The 23,258-nt window shown below is 30.0% G+C and overlaps 1 protein-coding gene across 1 annotated transcript in view; it reads right to left on the bottom strand.

Moving 5' to 3' along the window:
• Positions 1–17,447, bottom strand: part of LOC114283398 (L-ascorbate oxidase) — a 37,813-nt gene extending 20,366 nt beyond the window's left edge. The window contains exons 1-4 of the mRNA XM_028226198.2: positions 17,008–17,447; positions 16,718–16,810; positions 10,526–10,738; positions 6,826–7,020 (exon numbers count right to left, since the gene is read on the bottom strand). Of these exons, the coding sequence (XP_028081999.2) occupies positions 6,826–7,020; positions 10,526–10,738; positions 16,718–16,810; positions 17,008–17,331 (825 nt within the window). The 5' untranslated portion in view covers positions 17,332–17,447. The remainder of the gene's footprint in view (positions 1–6,825; positions 7,021–10,525; positions 10,739–16,717; positions 16,811–17,007) is intronic.
• Positions 17,448–23,258: the final 5,811 nt, after the last annotated feature.

The raw sequence follows: 23,258 nt of genomic DNA, 5'->3' as shown, positions 1-23,258 counted from the left end.
TGTATGTTCCGGACATTCGTAAGAATCTTGTCTCAGGGTCTCTTCTCAGCAAACATGGTTTTCGCATTGTTTTTGAGTCCGACAAGGTCGTTTTGACCAAGAACGAAGTGTATGTGGGTAAGGGTTATATGTTGGGGGGTATGTTCAAACTCAATGTAATAACTGTTATCCCAAAGATGAATAAAGATGCAACTTCTTCTGCTTACATGCTTGAGTCTTCCAATTTGTGGCATGGTAGACTAGGACATGTGAAATTTGAATCTTCACGTAGATTAATCAAGTTAGATCACATATCATGTTTTAAGATTAATCCAAAACACAAGTGTGAGACTTGTGTTGAAGCGAAGTTGACAAAATCTTCGTTTCATTCTGTTAAAAGAAGTTTAGAGCCATTGGACTTAGTGCATAGTGATGTGTGTGACTTAAAGTTTATACAATCACGTGGTGGCAATAAATACTTCATCACTTTGGTTGATGATTGCACTAAGTATTACTATGTCTATTTGCTCAAAAGCAAAGATGAGGCTATTGACAAGTTTATTCTTTATAAAAATGAAGTTGAAAATCAATTAGGCCGCAAGATTAAGGCTTTATGAAGTGATCGTGGTGGTGAGTATGAATCACCGTTTATTGAGATTTGTGCTCAATCTGGGATTATCTACCAAACCACGGCGCCTTATTCTCCTCAATCAAATGGGGTTGCTGAACGGAAGAATATGACGCTAAAGGAAATGATGAATGCAATGTTGATAAGTTCTGGATTGCCACAGAACATGTGGGGGGAAACAATTCTCTCTGCAAATTATATTCTGAATAAAGTACCCTAGAAGAAAGTGGACAAGACGCCATATGAGTTATGGAAAAATGTTAAGCCTTCGTATAAATTCTTACAAATATGGGGGTGTCTTGCAAAAGTGGCAATTCCTACACCCAAACGGGTTAGGATAGGCCCGAAATCTGTGGATTGTATATTCATTAGTTATGCACATAATAGTAGTGCATATCGGTTTCTTGTACATAAGTCTGAAATTCCAGACATACACAGGAATACCATCATGGAGTCAAGGAATGCATGTTTCTTTGAAGACATTTTTCCTTGCCAAACACATGAAGGGGTTCCAAGGTCTTTGGAGCAATTTGATGAGCTTGCTAGTGATGATGATCATGTTGATGATCAAGGTGATGATCAAATTGAGGTTTTAGATGAGCCTAGAAAGAGTAAAAGGGCTAGGATATCCAAATCTTTTGGTCTAGACTTCTTGACTTATATGGTTGAGAACGAACCTCAAACTTTTCACGAAGCTGTGACTTCTCCTGAGAGTCCTTTATGGAAAGAAGCAATCAAAAGTGAGATTGACTCCATCTTACAGAACCACACCTAGGAGTTGGTAGATTTACCTCCAGGTTGCGAGCCTTTAGGCTGCAAATGGATTTTTAAAAAAAAGATGAAGGCCGATGGGTCAATTGACAAGTATAAGGTGAGGCTCGTTATCAAAAGGTACAAGCAACGAGAAGGCCTGGATTACTTTGATACGTACTCACCTGTAACTAGGATAACATCCATTCGCATGGTGATTGCGATAGCAGCATTGCGTAATCTAGAAATACACCAGATGGATGTAAAGACAGCTTTCTTAAATGGGAATTTGAATAAAGAAATCTACATGGAGCAACCTGAAGGGTTTTCAGCTCCAGGAAAAAGCAAGAAAGTCTATAAACTTGTCAAATCTTTGTATGGTTTGAAGCAAGCGCCTAAACAATGGCATGAGAAGTTTGACAACGTAATGTTGTTAAATGGGTTTAGAATCAACGAATGTGACAAGTGTATTTATGTCAAAGACGCTGACAGAGGTTATGTCATTTTGTATCTATATGTTGATGATATGCTCATTATAAGTAGTAACGATGAAATGATCAAAACTGCCAAAAAGTTGTTAAACTCTAAGTTTAACATGAAGGATATGGGCATTGCAAATGTTATTCAGGGAATTAAGATTACCAGAATCTCTAGCGGAATTGTACTATCTCAGTCTCATTATGTTGATAAGATACTTGAGAAGTTTAGTGGATCAGATACGAGTGTGTCATCGACACCTGTAGACTTAAGTCTACATTTTACCAAGAATAATAAAGAAAGTGTCTCTCAGTTAGAATATTCTCGGGTAATTGAAAGTTTAATGTATCTGATGAGTTGTACTAGGCCAGATATAGCTTACTCAGTTAGCAGGCTTAGTAAATACACAAGTAATCCCGATGCTTCTCATTGGAAGGGCATTGTGCGGGTGTTAAGGTATTTACGCTACACTCGGGATTATGGGCTGCATTATACTCGATATCCAGCAGTGCTTGAAGGCTATAGTGATGCAAATTGGATATCAGATATAAAGGACTCAAAGTCCACTAGTGGATATGTGTTCACTCTTGGTGGGGTAACCGTGTCTTGGAAATCTTCCAAGCAAACGTGTACATCTAGATCAATGATAGAATCAGAGTTTATTGCTTTAGATAAGGCAACAGAAGAAGCTGAATGGCTACGCCATTTCTTTGAAGATATTTCACGTTGGTCTAAACCTGTGCTAGCTATTTGTATTCATTGTGATAGTCAATCTGCAATTGGTAGGACACAGAGTATTATGTATAATGAAAAGTCTAGACATATCCGTCGTAGACATAATTCCATACGACAACTACTCTCGAATGGAGTTGTCTCTATAGACTATGTAAAGTCTAAGGACAACATTACAGATCCGCTAACCAAAGGGTTAAATCGAGTGTTAGTCGAAACGTCGTCAAAAGGAATGGGGTTAAGGCCTTTAGAAGTTACCGGAATGGAAATCCAACCTAATTAATTGACTGGAGATCCCAAGATCTAGGTTCAATGGGACAACCTAATTACGTGTAACGGTGGTATGTCACTGAGGAGGTTAAACCTCCAGCCATTCCTTCTATCAATGATACCTGCAAGTGTAGAGGTTAAGCTGAGCTTTTAATGACTCTAGTGTGTTAAGCTGTTGAGCTGAGTATCGCAGGATACTCAAGTAGAGTCACCTATGTGAGTTTGAAGTGGGGCCGCTTCTAGAAGAATTGGGCAGGCCAAAATTCTTTGAAACCACTCGCTGAACCAGGCTAGTGCCTAGGGCCACACAGGGCACACCAGTGAGAACAGAATGGTGGTAGAAGTAATTCCCGTGTGAGATCTATTGTCTCAGTTTACATAAACGGCAGAGCAGTTCAAGATGTCTTATTCACTGATCAGCCAGTAAACTCGATAGGTTTTCAATGGGAGAGGTTCAAGGCCAAAAGCTACCTTCTCTGATGTCAGGGTTAGTTCATTGCACCCTCTCTTCGAGTCATTATTGTTGAACGATGTCCATTTGTTGAGTCTTTCGGTCAATTTTTATTCATGTGAGGAATTGTTGGAAAAAATAGTTTTTTTGTGACTTTAATTAAATATTAAAGTGGGTCCCAACCATCTATTGTGTTGGGTCCAAGTGGGTCTAAATACTTTGCAATGAGATCTTTACACCACAAATAGTATAGCCAAAACTATTGAAAATTGAATGAAAAATTGCCCCATGAAGTTAGCTTCATGAAAGAGTTAATGGAGTTTGTAACTTTTGCCTTTATTGCAGAGTTTAATAGTGCATTAATAGGGTTTGTAACTCCTGCCTTTATTGCAAAAGTTAATGATGCATTAGTAACCAGCCATAAAGGCTGGAGGCTTCTTCTCTCTCCCCTATACATGTATAAATTGAGACCCTCCTGTCAAGTCTCCAACACAGAAATTGTTTCTTCCATTCTTTAGTCAGTTTGCCAAAAAGTTCCTATTGTGAGAGAGTGCTGCCACTGTTTTTGTTCGCTAGGCTAGATAGAGAATGCTTCTGCCGCAGCTGGTTTTTGACCGTCGTATCCCGGGAGACAGACGCCGGGATTCCTCAAGCACTCAACCCGTGAGGCAGCGAAATCTGTTTTAAGGAAACTGCTACCATGCAGGCTTCGGTTTGGTTTCTTTATCATTTTATTGTTTGTGTATTTCTGTTGAAATTTAGTTGTAATTATCAGCATATGTTCTTGGTATATAATTTTAATTTCTTCATAAATCTATTTAATTAATTTCACAATTTGAACAACAAGTTTCTGACGTAGAAAGTGGTTAAATGTTTTAAAAAATCTAATCCATAATTTCCTCATTGAGGCTCCCAAGATTCAAACTGGTTTCATCTGGGTAACTTGAACCCAACATACCACACTTAGCCCACTGCACCACAATATTTCTTCTGATTCTAAATGAGATATATATTATTTATAGTCTATGCACTCAATATTAATATAAAAGTATATGTATGAACAAATATGTTTATTAAATATAATCAAGTGTATATATATATATATATATATCTTGAGTATAAAAAATATTTTTGTTGCCACGACATTAGTTGTCGATACAAAAAGGTCTAATTTTTTGCATCGGGACGGGTTTGTCGACTCAAAAGGTCTATCTTTTGCATCAATAAATTCAACCGACTCAAGTAATGCTACAAAATATTAATTTTTGTGTCAGTCAACGCTAAAGTTTCGTATGTGCATCAGTAACTCCGGGCCGTCACAAAAAAACTAACTTTTGCAACAACAAAATCGGCCAACTCAAAAAAATCGACTCAAAAGGCCCTTTAATTAGTAGTGGTAATTTTATTGCCCACCTAAAGTTTAGACGGTGACTACACTAATGCCAACTCAAAAAAATGGATTCAAAAGACCTTTTAATTAGTAGTGGTAAGATTATTGCCCACCTTAAGTTTGGACAGGGACTACACTAATCAATGGCTGAGATGTCATGTGCGAGGGATATATTCCATTAGTTAACTTTATGAAAACAAAACAGAATAATTGCAAAGTTTCTTACACCATAGTATCTTCTCCCTTCTTTTGTTTTTGCTCTTTATGAAATTATTAAGATGTCTTTGTGATGCTTTCTTTATGCTATGCAATTTCACAACTTCATTATCAATACTCATGTTAGCTTTTCCACACCCAACTTACATACAAATATATATGCACATATATAATACATAAAAATATCAAGTAACTCTCACTTAATCTCTAGAAGGCTATGATAGTAGTGTTGTTGTCCATTATTAGGACCCTTCTTTTTTTGTATTCTATGCTTTTGTTGTGAGGCAATTTGTCCAATATCAAAAAGTAGAGAATAGAAGCTTCGAGGCAATGAAGTGGAGCAGTGTGGCCCAATGACATTGAGATGGAGATTTTTTGGGAAAAATTATTAATCAGTACATATAGTTAAAAATGATTATAAACACATAAAAAGTATTTTTTTTTTAATAAAAAACATAAAACTTAGACCTCAAAAAAATTCTCACATTTTAATAAATATTTATCTCACTTTTTACTAAATAATATATATATATATATTGGGAAAAAATTACCACTAGTGATAATTTGAAAAAAAATATTAATATTTGTAAATTTTATTATTTATTTATAATTATTTTTTAAATTTCACACTAAAATGATTTTTTTTTCTTCTCATCCACCAGCCATTAGGGTCCTGGTGACTAGTCATAATGGCTAGTACTGGTGGGTCAGCATGTACTGTAACTATATTTTATATTTTTTTAGAAAAATATTTGGTAACTCAAATTTTTGTAGCTCAAATGGCTCAAATCTGTCAAAACGACGTCGTTTTACACTCAAAATCTGTCAAAACTACGTCGTTTTGACAGATTTGAGCCATTTGAACCACAAAAATTTGAGCTACCTAACATTGTCGATTTTTTTAATACAAAATGAAAACGGTCACAAACTCAAAATTCCATTTGGGTTTGGAATTATGTCCACTTGCAAAAGATTATTCTCACATATGAATAGATGCATCTGAATACAGTCTAACATCTCGTTTGGTAACTTTTAATTTTAATTAAAAAATTAAAAAGTTATTATATTATTTTTTTTTATTTTTTTACATATTTTTTTTATAAAAATTAAAAATTGTTAAAATAATCTATTCCTAAACAAGGTCGGAAAAAATGATTGTGAGAGCAGACAACTCATTCCAATGTGAGTGTGAAGTGTCCATGAAGGAAGAAAGAAATTTCTGATATTATTCATAAGTACTCTAATATTATTACCAAATTCTAATTTCAAAATATATTTAAAAAATTAATGTGAGATTCAAATTCATTTTAAATTATCACAAATCTAATTTATATATGTTTTTATATTTTTAAATTTTCATAAGAAATCGGTATACCTATTAGTTTTATTTGAAGCATCCAATAAGACTAATTTCAACACATATCTACATAATTATACACTTGTATAGAATAAGTCTAATAGTTGTGCAGCACCATTTTATGGTATAAGGTTGCAGATTACACTCTTATGAAGAGAAATTTCTTTGTCGATATTTTTCTTCCTCGTTATGAAAGTTGTACATAATTTGTTTCTTTTTAAATTCTGGCTAACGATAGTAGTTGAACTTTGTAAATGTTGGCTTTTTAAGTATATTGTTAGACTTTAATTGTCTAATCGGATGTAATGATTATCATATTTGTAATTACTTTTTATTAATTAATTAAAAAAATATATATGTATAGGATATGCAATTATTTCTTAAAATGTATGCATTATTGAATTGCTAACCATCAATTAATACCCGATTCTTTTATAAGCGAGTCAACTTATGTTGAATTTATTATTACTTGGATACCATGTTAAATTACTAGCTTGGAAATATAATTTTATCTATTATGTATAATGTGTGTGTAAATATAAGAGTGTATGTGCACAACATGGTAATTTTGTTACCGAAATTTGCAAGTTGAGAGATGCGAGTGAGGTGGAGCTGGTAACCCTGAGCCTGTAGATTTTGTTTGGACGCACTCGGAGGATCTGGGGTGCGCACTGTTCGTTACCCCTAAACATGTACTGACTGGATGAAGAATTGCTATAATGCGCAGCTAGAGAACAATTGTACTGTCCTCTACCATTCATCAGCAAAGTCTGAATCAAACGAGGAGAAAGTCACTTTACAGTAAAACAGTCACTCAACCAAAAATAAAATGTCACGTGACAGTACTTTCAAAGATAAAGTAAATTGTATTCACACTGCTTGGTTTTGGTTGGAAGAATTTTTTTTTAGAATTTTTTTTTTGTATTTTTTTTTAATATTTAGACATATTTAACATAAATATACTTAAAAAATATAAATTTTGTAAAAAAAATCTTTAAAAAATTTACTAAATATCAAAAATACAAAAAAAAAAATCAGTATATTTTTCATATTTTTGCATATTTATTAATTTTTTAAAATATTTTTCTCACAAATATTGTACTTTTTAGATACATCTAAGTAAGGTACATTTAAAAAAGTAAAAAAAAAATTAAAATTTAAAAAATATTTACTAAAAATAAAAAAAAATACGAAAAATAAAAGACTTAATTTTTAGAAAATTGAAACCAAATACATTAATTAATCTTCTTAAATTTTTTTAAAATATATAATAATTTTAACAAAATTATATTCACTTTTCTTTTAATAAAATTAAAGAGAGATAAATTAATATAAACTAGTGGCACAATAATTCAAATAAGTAAGAATATAAATAAATAATAAAAAAAATTGATATCATAATATTTATGTTGCCTAAGTGGTAAGAGTGTTTTAATGAAATCCAAAGCCTTGAATTCAAACTTTCTCTATCTCTATCGGTAACTTTTTATTTTAGGCTAAAAAAAACTGTCATATGGCATGACGTGAAGGTTTAGGCACCAAGTCTAATCGTCACTTCTCTATGTCTATCTATAACTTTTTATTTTAGATTAGAAAAAACTTACACGTGGCATGACGTGAAGGGTTGAACACCAAGTCTAATCTTCATTTAATAATAGTATAGATAGACGATAGATAGATATAAAGATAGATAGTTAGTGTAAAGACATGAGAGTATATATATATATATAAGATAAAATATATATTTTAATATAAAAAGAATAATAATAACAATATTTTTTCCGTCCATATGACTAAAGAATTACTAATGAAAAATTACTAAATTTTATGGGAATTAAAATTTTAAAATAAGTCTGATATAATGATGTAACCTTGTGGGACTTATGTATTTTTTTCAAATTTTAAGAGAAGGCAGTGTAATTTACCAATAAAAAGTAAAATAAACTATTCTTTAAAAATTTGTTAAAAAGTTAGATTATAGGTTAAAAATAAGTCAATAAAAATTTCATATTAAACAAAGTTAATCCAGTTGGTATATTCATGATGTTTAGACATTTTATTAATTTTTAAAGTGGTTAAGGATTTTATTTTTTTTATTTTTTTTGGAGAAATAAATGTGCAAAGTGATTTATTTTTTATTCATCAAAATGAGCTCTTTTTTTTTAGTCAATAAACTAATTTGTTACCCGTTCCCAATTGAAACTAGGATGTTGATTAATAATTAAATAATGTTAAAAATGATAAACTTTCATAAATATATGAATGATAATTGTCTGTTGTCAAAATATAAAACAGAAGATATATTTTGGAAAATTAGTTAAAAATTGATTTTTTGACTTTTTAAAAATATATATATATATATATAAATATAGAGACGTAATGTGATCCGAAATAGGTTAAAAATCAATTTTTAACTTTTAACCAAATTTCTAAGTTTACAAAATTGTCATTGCTCATCGAAGTGGTCAAAAAGATTATTAGAAAAAAAAAAACACGAAAAACAAATTCAAAAGGCTTCTAAGACAAGACAATAACAAAATGATAACCACTTCTTAAAAAAGATGGTTACCAATGTTGATATATTTGTAAAAAAATATATGTACTGTACTAAAATTTTAAATTCTTTTTTGACATTACAGGTTCTTAATCAACGTTAAGTGAGTGAATGACTGGTAGACAATATATTAAATTAGATTTAGATATTCTTTATTACATTTTAATATATAAAATTGTAACATATTATTAAAATTTAAAATCAATTATTCTTTAATTATTATGACAATTTAAATTTCAAAATCTCTTTGATTTTTTTTTTAAAAATTTAAAACTAAACTATGTCGGTGTAAATTTTTTCATAATTATTAATATGAAATGACATTTCATTTTATCGATGTAATAGAAAGGATGCATATCCATTGATTTGGTCGGCTAGAATTTGACTGTCCAATTAAAGTTTACTTTTTCTTTGTGATATATATTTGTGGTTTATTTATGTTGAATATCCAAAGATTATGCTTATGTGCTTTGATGTACATGATTGGATAATATTATAGTACACATTCTTAAAATATGTAATTTATAATATTTATAAATTTAATTATTTAAATGTCATAACTCAATTTTATAAGAATTGTAACTAAAAAAAAAATAATCATAACCAAACATCATATAAAGTATGACTAAGAAACTCTTATTTATAACTTAAATATTATTATAACTAATATGACAATCAATCATAACTAAAACAAGAATATATGTTGCACTCCACATAGAATTTCCCTACATGATTGGGCTTATCAGTTTTTATAATAATAAAATAGATAAATAAAAGTAATATATATATATATATATATATATATGTGTGTATAAGATTTTTGTTTTTGAAAAATTTTAAGAAATTAGTTTAGTATTTTCATATGATTCTCATTTTTTCGGATCAAAAAAATATGATTCTCATTTTTTGGCATGAAAATAAATTTTTTTAATGTTTGTTTTGGTCGAACTATAACTCTTGTAAGTTTTTGAAAAATATTTACAAATAAATTATGAAAATTCAACCAAACAAATTTTTTTTTGGCAGTGTGATCAAATCAAATTAGTTGAATATAATGCACGTTGAAAATGATATTTCAAAAAGAACATGGCTACAAATATTGGAATTTGGAAAGTATTGCTAAAAATATTGAAATAATTTAATTTTTTATAGGTGAAAAGTCAATCATAGAGAAGTAAAAAATAAAAATAAAAAATCTGAGGAGTTAATCCTTATAACAAAATAAATTTTAAATTTTTTATTTTATCAATTTAGATCTTAAATTTTTTATTTGTTTTCAATTTAAACTATTTGACTATTTTGGTTAGATAAAATCGATAAAAAAAAAATAGATATTAGTCATTAAGCTCAATGAAAATTATATTTTATATCTACATTAAGTTTAATAATCAAGTTACTTTTTTTCGTCGATTTTACTTAACAAAAATAGACAAATAATTTATATTAAAAATAAATTAAAATATTAGAATTTAAATTGATAAAATTAAAAAATTTAAACTTTATTTTATTAAAAAGCTCAAACTCTAAGATTGTTTTGTAATTATCCTAAAAATTAATCAATTAAATTATCAAAATAGAATTCACGAGGAACTCATGGCCTGAACTAAACAGTGTAGCCATCTTAGAGAATTGAAGATGAGACAAGCCAATGGTTGCATATAAGTTTTTAAAATTATTTAATTAATTAAAAATGCATTAACTAATAAATTAGTTAATGTTACCTGGGGTTCACCAATCCAACGAAATGGCTTGGAAGAGAGGCCGAGCTCTTGTTCATGAACGCTTTCGTGCCACCAATCACTCAATAGTATGTTAAACTCTCCATCGTAATGGAATGGCTCTTTCTCTCCCTTTGCCACGTCAACTATCAATGACCCATATAACCCTGCTGATCTTTGCATCCCATAGTGTCCATGGTAAAAATATGTTCCCGCCTACATACGAACACACATATTCTCCCCATTCAATTAAAATCTCCAAAATCATGTATGTTTTTTTAGTACTAATAATATTTATATATATATATATATATATAAACTCGGGTTGAAGTTTAATTTTAAAACTTTTGGACCGATAGTCTATAATCTCTAATATTCCTATATATTTGTTCATATGTCATTTATTTATTCATTTTCAATGTCAATCACCGACAACTTTTTCTAATTTTAAGAATAAAGAGAGAAGCTGCAAATAAAATATATATATACATATAAAGTTAAAATTGTTATAAATATCATTTTTGCCATAAGTACAAAAAAAAAAAAACCCTTCTCTTTTTGACCTCAAAAGAAAATTTGACATTGTTCTAATGTCCCATTAGCTTCCCTCTTTGAATTTATCACCCAAAAAAATTTTTATATAAAATTTCTATATCAACAAAACATTATTAAAATAATACTTAGGCCAAGTTTGGGGACTTTAAAAAAAGTCAAAAAGTCAGAAAGTTACTCAAAAAGTTAAAAAGTTAACACTATTCACCAAAAGTCAACAATTACGGCTGCACAACTCCCAATTCAAATTTCTTCCTACAAATCAATTTTTACAATTTTTTACTACACATTTTTCAATAAAAAGTCAAAAAGTTAACCCAAACATCCATATTTTCAACCTCAATTTTTTAGTCTAAAAAGACAAAAAATACACTTTTTTAGTCTTCCCAAACTTGGCCTTATTTAGGAATATGAGATTGTCACATTATTTATATATACATATGTATATATATTTTGTAAAATATATATATACTCACTAATACTTTTACTAATTTAGCATTACTTTTCTTTTTTAAGATAGAAGTCATCTCAATCACTCTTTTCTTGTGTGTTTGGTTACTAATTTAGCATTACTTTTCTTTTTTAAGATAGAAGTCATCTCAATCACTCTTTTCTTGTGTGTTTGGTTAAGATGTCAAAAAAGTTGATTTCTTGTTGACTTTCACGAAAGATAAAATCAAGAAAAATGGAAAAGATGAGAAATCATGCGCAATAAAACATCATATAAAGTTAAGGGGGTAACTTAACTTTAAAATTATACATTGAATCCTTACAATTATAAAAGTTACATCACCTTTTACCTCACCAGAAAAGGTAAATTTGTGAAGTTTATATATATATATATATATATATATAATTATAGTCCTAAATATATGATTTTAGATAGGGAGATAAAGAAATATTAAACAATGCAATTAAACCGATAAAAATTAATTTTAAAACTCATTTTCTCACAAAACATTGAAATTCACATTCATCAAAAATGGAAAAAACAATAAACGTGATATGCATAATCATTTGTATCTTGGAGTACATTATTTGTATTGAGGGACAGATCCATGATTCAGACATAGAGGGATAAACATATATATTAATAAGGACTACAATTAGTGGCGGAGCTAGAAAATTAAATTAAAGGGGGCATTTATTAATTACAATAATTTTTACAAAAATATTTCACCTAAGTTTTTACGATTGATTTCAAGAAACATCAAAAAAAAAAAAATTAGTGTGTTTGGTTTTAGTTTTCTAAATTCAGTTTTTTGAAAATTGAATTTTTTTATATTTCGTATTTTTTTGTTTTTAGTGAATATTTTTTTGAATTTTAAGTAATTTTTTTACTTTTTTATATACACCTTACTTAGATGTATCTAAATAGTAAAATATTTGTAAAAAAATATTTTAAATAATTAATAAATACACGAAAATACAAAAAATATACTAAATTTTTGTTTTTTTGTTTTTTTGTATTTTTTGGTATTTAATGTGTTTTTTAAATATTTTTTTCACAAATATTATACTTTTTAAGTGTATTTATATTATGTGTGTTTAAAAATTAAAAAAATTGCTTAAAATATTAAAAAAATTCATTCAAAACATTAAAATACAAAAAATAAAAAAGTAAATTTTCGGAAAAACTATTTTCTGAAAACTGGAAACAAACAAGCTGAATGTTATTTGTAACTAGTGTATCAAGGACAATACAAAAAAAATATGGATATAAGCCTTAAAATAAATTATATAATGATAAATTATTTTTTGATACAAAATTTGATTAAAAATTCAATATAATGGTAATACCACATCATCATTGGTATGTGATATCACCCACTAATGGTAAATAAACTCGTAAAGAGTGAACTTCACATGTCAAATGTAACTAACAATCTAATAAATTTCATATCTTTATAGTGAGATTACTTATATTTGCATATCTCTAATAATGGCATCGCCTTTACATTCAAAAATTTTATAGCTAATATGGTTTATTTATAATAGTCTCTTCATTTTCAATCAAAACAATCATTATTGTTTTCATAATTTTTAAAATGTCATTGACATTTCACTCTAATAATATTTTTGTAATTTTTTATTTAAAATATTTTCTTTATGTTTGTAAAAAAAAAATTTCCAAAATTCAAGGGGGGCACGTGACCCCCTTGGTCACATGCTCCCTTCGCCACTGACTACAATAATAATTTATACAAATATAAAAAGTGAAAAAATAACACAAAAATATATATGACTAAGTATGTTTTCTTGTATCCATGTTAAGTTATGAAAATAACAACCGTAAAATAATCTATTCACTAAACTGAGATATCTTGAGTTGTGCTCGACAATCTTTTTGTTATCATGACATCTATGATAAAATCAAATTAAAATCCCAAACTATGTCTTTCTCAACAAATTTTATCAAGTCAATTGGTATGAGAAAAAAAAATTTCCCTGTTAAATTGTCCAAAACTTTTAATTTCATATTTCAACACTCATGTTCCATAGATAGAGTGGAGTGGCCACTTAAATTTTTCCAAACTTTAGAGGGGTGACTACTTAAAAGTTTTTAAATAAAAAAAAATTAAAAAAAAAAACATAATAGGGCGAGTCCATACAATTTGGAGATAATTATTAACTAATACTATTATATAGTAAAGAAGATTTTTGATATCCTAAGGGGCCATTGCCCCCTCATGCCCCCTGGTCCATCCTCGTATGTATTAAAAAAAACATATATGTGTGTACGTAGCAAAAAGTAAAAATTGTATAGGACCTACTCTCTACTCATTAGGTTTCAAAAATAAGAAAAAAGAAAATTAGAGAAAGAAAAAAGCAAAAGTTAGCCATGACATTTCATTTTCTCCAAAATAAGTACTAGGGTGTATATATCTGTCCTACCTAGAAAATTTGTTAATGTGCTTAGCAATAATACAAAATTGTATGTAGTACCTAGTTATCAGGTTTCAAAAATAGGAAAAAGAAAAAAAAAAAAAAAAAAAGTTAACCATGACGCTTCATTTTCTCCAAAATCAGTAGTTGGGCCCAAAATGCAGCTTATAAAAAGCAGCTTTTATTTACTTTTATTTTATTTTATTTTATATTTTTTTATCGATTAATTTAGCTTGTCAGCCAAACGCTTCACTTCACCCCAAAAAAATCGAAAAGAAGATGCCCAAGGATGCTAAAGAAACTACAACCAAACGGCTAAGTTGGATGTTTTGGGGTTGCAGTTTTGCTTGGAGTAAGCACATATTCCATCCCACAAAGTGTCATATCGTGTTTGTGTCGTGTTACTGTTGGATACGATGTGCTATCTTTTTAAAAGTTTTTATACTTTTTACAGAGGTGTTAGAGACCTTGAGCACCACCAGCACGCCACACTTTTTGTGAGAGAGAGGGAGGAGAGAGAGAGGAAAAATATAAATAAATGGGTGATTACAAATCAATTAATTGTGAGTTGTGGGATCATAAATTGTGGAGATCTTAAGTATTATTCTACTTTTTATAACAATAATGTTTGAGACTATTAAAAGTGGTGTTTTAAAAACATCACTAATGATGTGATAATGAACGAGACTTACTGCTTGTGTTTTTTTTTTTTTTTTTTTTAAATGCTTACCAACTCATTATTGATGCTTTAGAACACTACTTTTAATAGGATGTATCATTACCCTTTTATAATGTATGTTGTGCAAGTTAAAACATACTAACCATTACAAAATATGTGTTTATATATACTAAAAGAGTATACACATTATCATAGAGAGTGCAATTAAAACGGAGTCACAGGTGAGTGTAGCGAAAGACCGTGTTCTGCGTAGTGGGCAACATTTTTTTGATTTACACAATACCTATCTAGTAAATGTAATATATGAAGAAAAAAAAAAATATTCAGTCTGTTTGGTTTGAGTTTTTTGGATTAAATTTTTTAAAAATTGAGTTTTTTGGTTTTCGTATTCTTTTGTTTTTAGTGAATATTTTTTAAATTTTAAATATTTTTTTTTTACTTTTTTAGATATATCTTAGTTAGATATATCTAAAAAATAAAAATTTTGTGAAAAAATATTTTAAAAATTTAATAAATACATAAAAATACAAAAAATGTACTAAATTCTTGTATTTTTTTATATTTTTGGTATTTAGTGAATTTTTAAAAGATTTTATTTACATTTTTTTTATTTTTTAGGTGTATTTGTGTTAGGTGTGTCTAAAAAGTAAAAAAATTACTTAAAATATTAAAAAAAATTCAGTAAAAAAAAACACGAAAAATAAAAAAATAGAATTTTTTGAAAAGCGTTTTCTGAAAAATGAAAACAAGCAATGATTTTTTTTAGAAATAAAAAATGCATGACAGTTTTAAATAAGTGAGTTTTTTTTTTCCTTTTTTTTTTAAACGGCTAAAATAAAATTTATTGATGAATAAAATAGTACAATCAATACAACAATAGTGTTACTCTAATTTAAAAGTTAGACTTATTTTTCAAACTCAATATATAATGTGGAAGTTTATTAAAATATTTAAAGCAACTCTATCTCTTATATCTTTTTTAACCATCAGTCAATCACCTTTTTTATATATCATTAAATCTAAAAATTGAACTTTTATATTTTTTTCAACAGTAAAACTCATCAATGAAAAAAAGACTTAGGCTTCGTTTGGGAAGTGGGTTGGCTTTTTGACTTTTTGATTTTTTTGACTATTTTAGTCTGGGCTAAAAAGCTTAGTTTGGAAATGACTTTTTGATTTTTTGATTTTTTTGATTTTTTTTTTTTGTGAGAGAAGAGTGTAATGATTATGGGTTAGATGTGATATTTTATTTGTTGTGACTAAAATAACATATTTTATCTTTTGTTATTAAAATAACCAAAAAAACTCTCAAACCATCTTCCGAAACGGTGCCTAAGGATAACCAACAAGGTTAGCACTAAGCAAAACCAAGCCCAAATAAAATCAAGTAGCCAAGGACGATGGCTCCAAAAAGGAGCAAATCACCAACCTCAAGCACGGACAACATCAACTACTAAAATAGGAGAAATATTAGGGATAAAAAAAACTTTTACTAAAATTTTTACTTAATACTAACATGAGTATGGAATTCATACCACCCACACTCATATAAATATTTAATAGAATTTTTAAAGTTTAATATTTTTGATGAAATAGATGATAAACGAAGAAAATTTTAAACTAGCCAAGAAATTTTTTAAACCAACTCCAATCATACGTAATTTTCTCTTATATGCATAATTTTTTTTTTACCACACGGAAAGATATTAGTAAGTACTATATATAGTTAGATTATCACAATAAGTTGACACTACTTTATTAATTCAAATTGGAAGTCACCCCTCACGTTATTAATTAAGTGTCCCTCGTGATCATTTAAAAGTTAAAGATGAGATCCTCACTTCAAAGATATATGTATTCATATGGGGAAATTATTTAATACTCTTGTAACATTACTAGGTGATATTTCAAAATACTAATTATTGGCCTGAACTATAAGACTCCTCACTTTTGTATTAAGAGTTATAAGAGATAATTGATGGTATCTAACATGTAAATGAAAAAGGGCAATACTCCAAAAATATTAAATAATTTCCCATTAATATGAGAGTGAGAGAGAGAAGAGAGAGTTTAGTTACCCTCTCAACTTTGAATCTATAGACAAAGGTTTCTCCTGGGTTAATAACACATTGTGAAATGGATGCAGTTCCATCAGCCCATGGTGTTCCTTGCTGCAAAAACACACACACAAACATTACCAATTAAGAAGAAAGAACAAACGACTCCATAACAATGTGAATGAAATCAAAATTACAACATACAAAAAGATAGATACAGAGAGTGTCTTAGTATCATTTGTACATCAATTTTCATCAATAAAATTTCTTTTTTACCGAAGAGAGAGAGAGAGAGAGAGAGAGAGAGCAACCTGTCTGATACCATGCCAGTGAATGACAACTCCTTCAGTAGTAAGCTTGTTTTTAAGTTCAACATTAACAATGTCTCCCGCTCGAGCGCGGATAGTTGGCCCCGGAAACTGCCCATTGATCCCCAACACCACACCCTCGACACAGTCGGGAGACCAGTACATGTACTCAACTTCCCATTTGAAATGCCTGGTTTTGGATCCCAGAGACGACTCGACCAAAACCGACAAACAACAACAAATCAGAAGGGCAACCCTACAAGCCCTTGAACATGGGTCAGCAGAAGAGGAAGGTACTAAGATTCTGTTAAAAAATGAACCACCCATTGTTTAGATTTTCAGAAGATGGTCTCTCTTCTCTCCTCCAATAAGAAGATGAAAGAAGCTATAGTGTGTGAAAAGACATGACTGGGTGGAATGTAAAGATGCCACTGTTTTGCATCACCACTAAATCCAGTTTATATAGAAAATCTAGCAGGCTCCCTGTTTTTCTTTTTCTTTTTTTTTTTCCCTTCTTTTTTTTTTTTGTTTTTTTGTTTTTTTGTTTTTTTTATATAAAGTAATGTTATTCATAATCTCATTTTTTTGTCTAATTTTTTCACTACTAACAGTAAGATCTATATTCATAAATGTATATGAAATTCACTGACTCATATCTTCTAATGAGAAAAATGAGATAAAAATGTGATTATATGTAACTTTTTTTTTAATCTTTTCTCTGTCCTTTTTTGTGTATATTCTGTGTTGTGGGTGGCGTAACTATTATGTATGGGAGAAAAGTTAGAGATCATGAAAAAAATTTCATGAAAATGATCATGAAAGAGTTATGATCCTTGGATTACCTTGATTAGTGTGTGGTACTTTATTTTAAGTGTAATTCAAGAGTCACAAAACTTTCATGATTATTTTCATGAAAGATTTTTCATGATACCTAACATTGCTGTTATGTATGGTGCCTAATGTATCTATTCGGTAAAAGAAATTGGATTTGGTTCCTCTCTATTCCGGCATGAGATTGGAGAATGTTATTCAATATAGTGGTGGGCCTTGATTCAAATCCATCTCGATCATTCAAATCATTCAATGGACATTTCATCTTATCCCATCAAAAAATCATTTCGATTTGATATCGATAGACATTTAATCATATCACATTAGTAAGTATAAGTTTTAAAATAAATTTATGACAGAAATGTGATCTGATCAAATGACTATCGATATCTGATCAATATGATTTTTTACAGGAATAATATACTCGACGGAGTTCTACATGTTGAACAATATGGATCGTCGAGATTGGCCTAGATCAGGGCCTACCACTACTGAATAGCACCTTACTAGAGTGGAGCCAAGAAAGTAGTGAGAGAGACCAAGTTGAAAGTATATGATGACCTATACACTAAACTAGATAGTAAGGAGGGAGAGAAGAGGGTATACAAACTTGCTAAGATACAGGAGAGGAAAATAAGAGATTTTAATCAAGTAAAGTGCATCAAGAGTGAGGATTCTAAGGTATTGGTGAAGGATGATGAGATTAAGGAAAGATGGAAGAATTATTTTGAGAAACTATTAAATGAGGAACATGAAGGTACGACAATAAGGGAATAAATAGCCAGTAATACGATAAACCAAGATTATAGGTTCTATCGCAGGATTAGGAACTTTGAAGTGGAAATTGCACTTAAGAAGATGAAATCAAATAAGGCTTTAGGACCCGATGATATCCCTATTGAAGCTTGGAAGTGTTTGGATAAAAAGGAGTTGGTTGGTTGACTAGGTTGTTTAGCAAAATTTTGTTAACTAGGAACATACCAAATGAGTGGAGGAAAAGTATTTTAGTTTCAATCTATAAGAATAAAGGTGATGTCCAGAATTGTAACAACTATAGAGGAATCAAGCTAATGTGTCATATAATGAAAGTGTGGGAGAGGGTGATGGAACGCCGATTGCGAGATATAACAGAGGTGTTAGAGAATCAATTTGAGTTTATGCCTAGTAGGTCAACAATGGAAGCGATCTATCTTTTGAGGAGAGTAATAGAAAAGTATAAAGAAAAGAAAAGAGACATTCATATGGTGTTTATCGACCTTGAGAAAGCATATGACAGAGTGCCCCGGGATATAATATGGTGGGTGTTAGAGAAGAAATGAGTGACCAAAGGTTACATTGACGTGATTAGGGACATGTATGAAGGGGTGGTGACCACTATTAGATCACCAGCTGGAAAGACAAATGAATTTCCTATCATTGTAGGGTTACACCAAGGATCTACCTTAAGTCCTTATCTTTTTGCTTTAGTTATGGACGAGTTGATGATAAATATTCAAGATGACGTGCCATGGTGCATGCTTTTTGCAGACGATATTGTGCTAATGGATGAGACTAGAGAAGGAGTTAACACAAAGTTAGAGATTTGGAGAAAGCTCTTGAATCTAGAGGATTCCGAATAAGCAGAACTAAGAAAGAATACATGGAGTGTAAATTTAGTAACAATAACAATGAAAGCAGAGGAGAAGTGAAGATTGAGAACCAAGAATTGTCTAAGAGTGAACATTTTCGTTATCTAGGGTCGATTATCATAACAGCGGGAGAGATTGATGCAGATGTGGCCCATAGGATTAGGGCGGGATGGTGTAAGTGGAGAAATGCGTCTGTGGTATTGTGTGATAAACGAATACCCACTGGACTAAAAGGTAAGTTTTATAGAACGGCTATTAGACCAGCTATGTTATATGGGACGGAGTGTTGGGCAACCAAGAAATAACATGTAGATAAGATGAGTGTGGCTGAGATGAGGACGCTAAGGTAGATGTGTAGTAAGACTAGACAAGACAGGATTAGGAATGAGTGTATTCGGGAATGGGTAGGAGTAGCACCGATAGAAGATAAGTTGAGAGAGAATCATTTGAGATGGTTTGGTCATGTTCAACGGAGACTAACAGAGGCAGTAGTGAAGAGATGCGATGCTGTAACGGTAGATGGAAGTGTTAGGGGACGGGGTAGGCCTAGATTAACGTTGACTAGCGTTTTAAATAGAGATATGAATCTACTTAATTTGACTAATGCAATGGCCTTTGATAGGGCCGCCTGGAGAAGAAGGATTCCTGTAGCCGACCCCATTTGATGGGACTTAAGGCTTGGCTTGGTTTGGTTTGGTTCATTCGTGAATTGGTACTGGAATACTTTAATTCTCTATAGTTCAAATATAACCAGAAAATCTCCCTATAGTTTTGGACTAAAAGTATCACAATTAGTTTTTCTATCTAAACTAATAGATAGTGTTTCATACACCATTTTTTAGAGTAGGTTTAGTTTTTTGAAAAAAAATAAGTGAAATTAATGCAATAAAAAGAAAATTTTATCCAAATTTTCTCCAATCCTAAAATTATAATTAAAATAGAATACAATAAAATAAAGGGTTAATCTAAAATGTAAAATATAATTAAGGGTTTATTTAAAATATAATTAAATAAAAATATAAAATAAATAATAATTAATAATTGATCTAAAATATAATTAAATTAAAATTAGATTAAAAAGTCAAGAATTACAATAAATAATTAAATATTTAGAATTAATTCTTATCTAAAATAATAAAAAGCTAATAATTATAATAAATAATTAAGAATTTATAATTAATTGTAATTTTATTAAATTAATGTTAGATATTATAAATTATGTATATGAGAGAGGAGAAAAAGAAAATAACAAAAAATATATAGGGTTTGAGGGTATTACAATCATTTCACATGTATAGTTAACGGTGTTAACGATTGCACTTTGATTCAAAATCATATGTGACTTGCTGGCCACATTTGAACCATAAACAGGAAAAGTATTCTGATCTCAAACAAGAGGTAAAATAAATTTTATCCAAAAAATTATTGAGAAACTATTCAACATGCACAAAGAGAATGAGACATAGAATATATAGACCTTTTGTCTCAATCAAAAAGTGAATAATTTTTGTCTCACATCCAAGGTCGGCTTAACCTCGATGAGGGGTAAAGTAAAATTTTATTAGAAGAATTTTTATATTTAAACTTAATGTAAAAAATATTTATTAGTTTTATAGTGCAAATTATTATGTAAAATTCATATGTTCCTTCGATTTTCATTATTAAAATTTGGGGGGTTATTTAAAATATTTAGCTATGAAAAAAAATTAAAAGTGTAAAAAGTTATCAAATAAATAGAACTTATAAATTCAAAAGCAAAAACCAAAAAATGTGAAGACTAAACATGTAGAACATATTGTAAATTGGTGGGAGCCGCTTTTAAAATCGTATTTTGTAAAATTACTGTTGGCTTTTTTGACTTTCGAAGGTTATTTTTGTAATTGTGAGCATGCCAGTAAGGATCAATCAGTCCTACAGAATATTAATTGCCAACCAATTATCAAACGATTGTGTTTTAGTTCTTTCAGCCTCAATGAAGAGGACTTCTACTGTGGCTTTGCTTAGGAGAATTAACTGACAATGATCAAATAAAGAACAATTGCAGCATTTCATTAAGTAAAAATAAAAGATTTACAATGATCCAATTCAGCCTCGTAGAGGTTTACAACAACAATCTACTTGAAACTACTCCTACGAACGAAGTGCAGTGCAAGAATTTGAAGTACAGAAATGTAAAGAACAAGAAATGTAAAACTGTAAAGAAAATATAGTAGAATAAAACTGGTTTTATGGATCTGAGTCAGGGACTTTTCTGGGCCTTCTCTGCTATTTATACTTCTCAAAGATAACCATCGAACTGCACTTCTAACCGTCGAACCGCTCCTCTATGATCGCTGATCATGTTGCCTTATAGTTAGGGCTGCAAACGAGCCGAGCCGAGCCGAGCTTTAGTATGTTTGGGCTTGTTTATTAAGATTTTAACGAGCTCGAGCTCGAGCTTGAGCTGAATAAAAAATTAATGAACCGAGCTCGAGCCGAGTTGGCTTAGGCTCGACTCAAGCTCGAACCTGTTCACGAGCCTTAATGAGCCAAAAAAAATTATAAATTCATACCTACATGTGAGACTAAAGTTACAATTAAAACTTTGATTATACAATTATATATACAATATATATAAACATACTAAAAAAAAGTCCATATTTTACTAAAATAATATCTACTATCACTATTATGTAAATGTACTATCTATAGTTAACTATTATTTACATTTATATTTTTTAAATATATAAATAGCATATTTCTCTTATTTTTTATACATATTTTTATATTATTTAATATATAAATAATAAATATTAAACAAGCCAGCTAACGAGCCGAGCTTACGAGCCGAGCTTTAGAATGTTTGGACTTGTTTATTAAAAATTTAACGAGCTCGAGCTCGAACGTAGAAAAAATTTAACGAACCGAGTTCGAACGAGCTCTTACCGAGCCGAGCTCAAGCCTGTTCATGAACGGCTCTGTTCATTTGCAGCCCTACTTATAGTTAGCTCCATTATGCCAATACCTGCAATTAGGCTTCCCTCCTGATTTTGAATTTAAATGTGAGTAACCGTTGAAGCCACATCACTTTGCATCTCTTTGTTGATCCAGTACTACGCAGATCTACAAAAACCAATAATAACTACCACATGTGTGATCATGATTGAAGACTTAAATTGCCTTCTCGTGTTGCCTTCATCTTGCCACGTGTCGAACTGTAATTGGCTTATACAAAATATGTAGCCAACATTACCCCCCGCACTAATATACCCAATACTTTTTGATATTAGTGGATTAAGGCATTTTACCTACGTCTTAAAACGTGCATGGGCTTTTGCATTTCTCATAAATGCAACTGTCATTCATCATTTGCATTAAATTCTCTTCTAACCCTTGAACACTCCCACTATCTCAGTATTCGAAAAGACTGATTCATCTTTTATCACTACAACAATTAACACTTTTAGCAACAAAAAAATTGGTCGCTAAAAGTCTATTTTTGGTCGGCAAAAGTTATTCGCGACCAATTTTTTTGGTCGCTAGTTTGGTCGCCAATTGAGGGTCGGCAAAAGTAATTCGCGACCAAAATTTTCGTTGGTCGGCAAAAGTTTGATTTGCCGACTAAATTTTTGGTCGCTAAATATTTAATTACCGCGACTAATTCATTTTGTCGCTAAAACATTTTGGTCGCGAAAAGTCATATTTTGCCGACCAAATTTCTTAGCCGCCAATTGACACATTTCGCGACCAAAAAGTTTGGTTGCCAATTGTGACATTTCGCGACCAAAAATTTTGGTCGCCAACTGTGACATTGTG

This window comes from Camellia sinensis, unplaced genomic scaffold (genome assembly GCF_055761805.1).
Source record: "Camellia sinensis isolate YWXY unplaced genomic scaffold, ASM5576180v1 Unanchor1, whole genome shotgun sequence".
NCBI classification, from domain to species: domain Eukaryota; kingdom Viridiplantae; phylum Streptophyta; class Magnoliopsida; order Ericales; family Theaceae; genus Camellia; species Camellia sinensis.
Note: the sequence above shows the minus strand (reverse complement) of the source record. Positions and strands in the feature narration are given on the sequence as shown.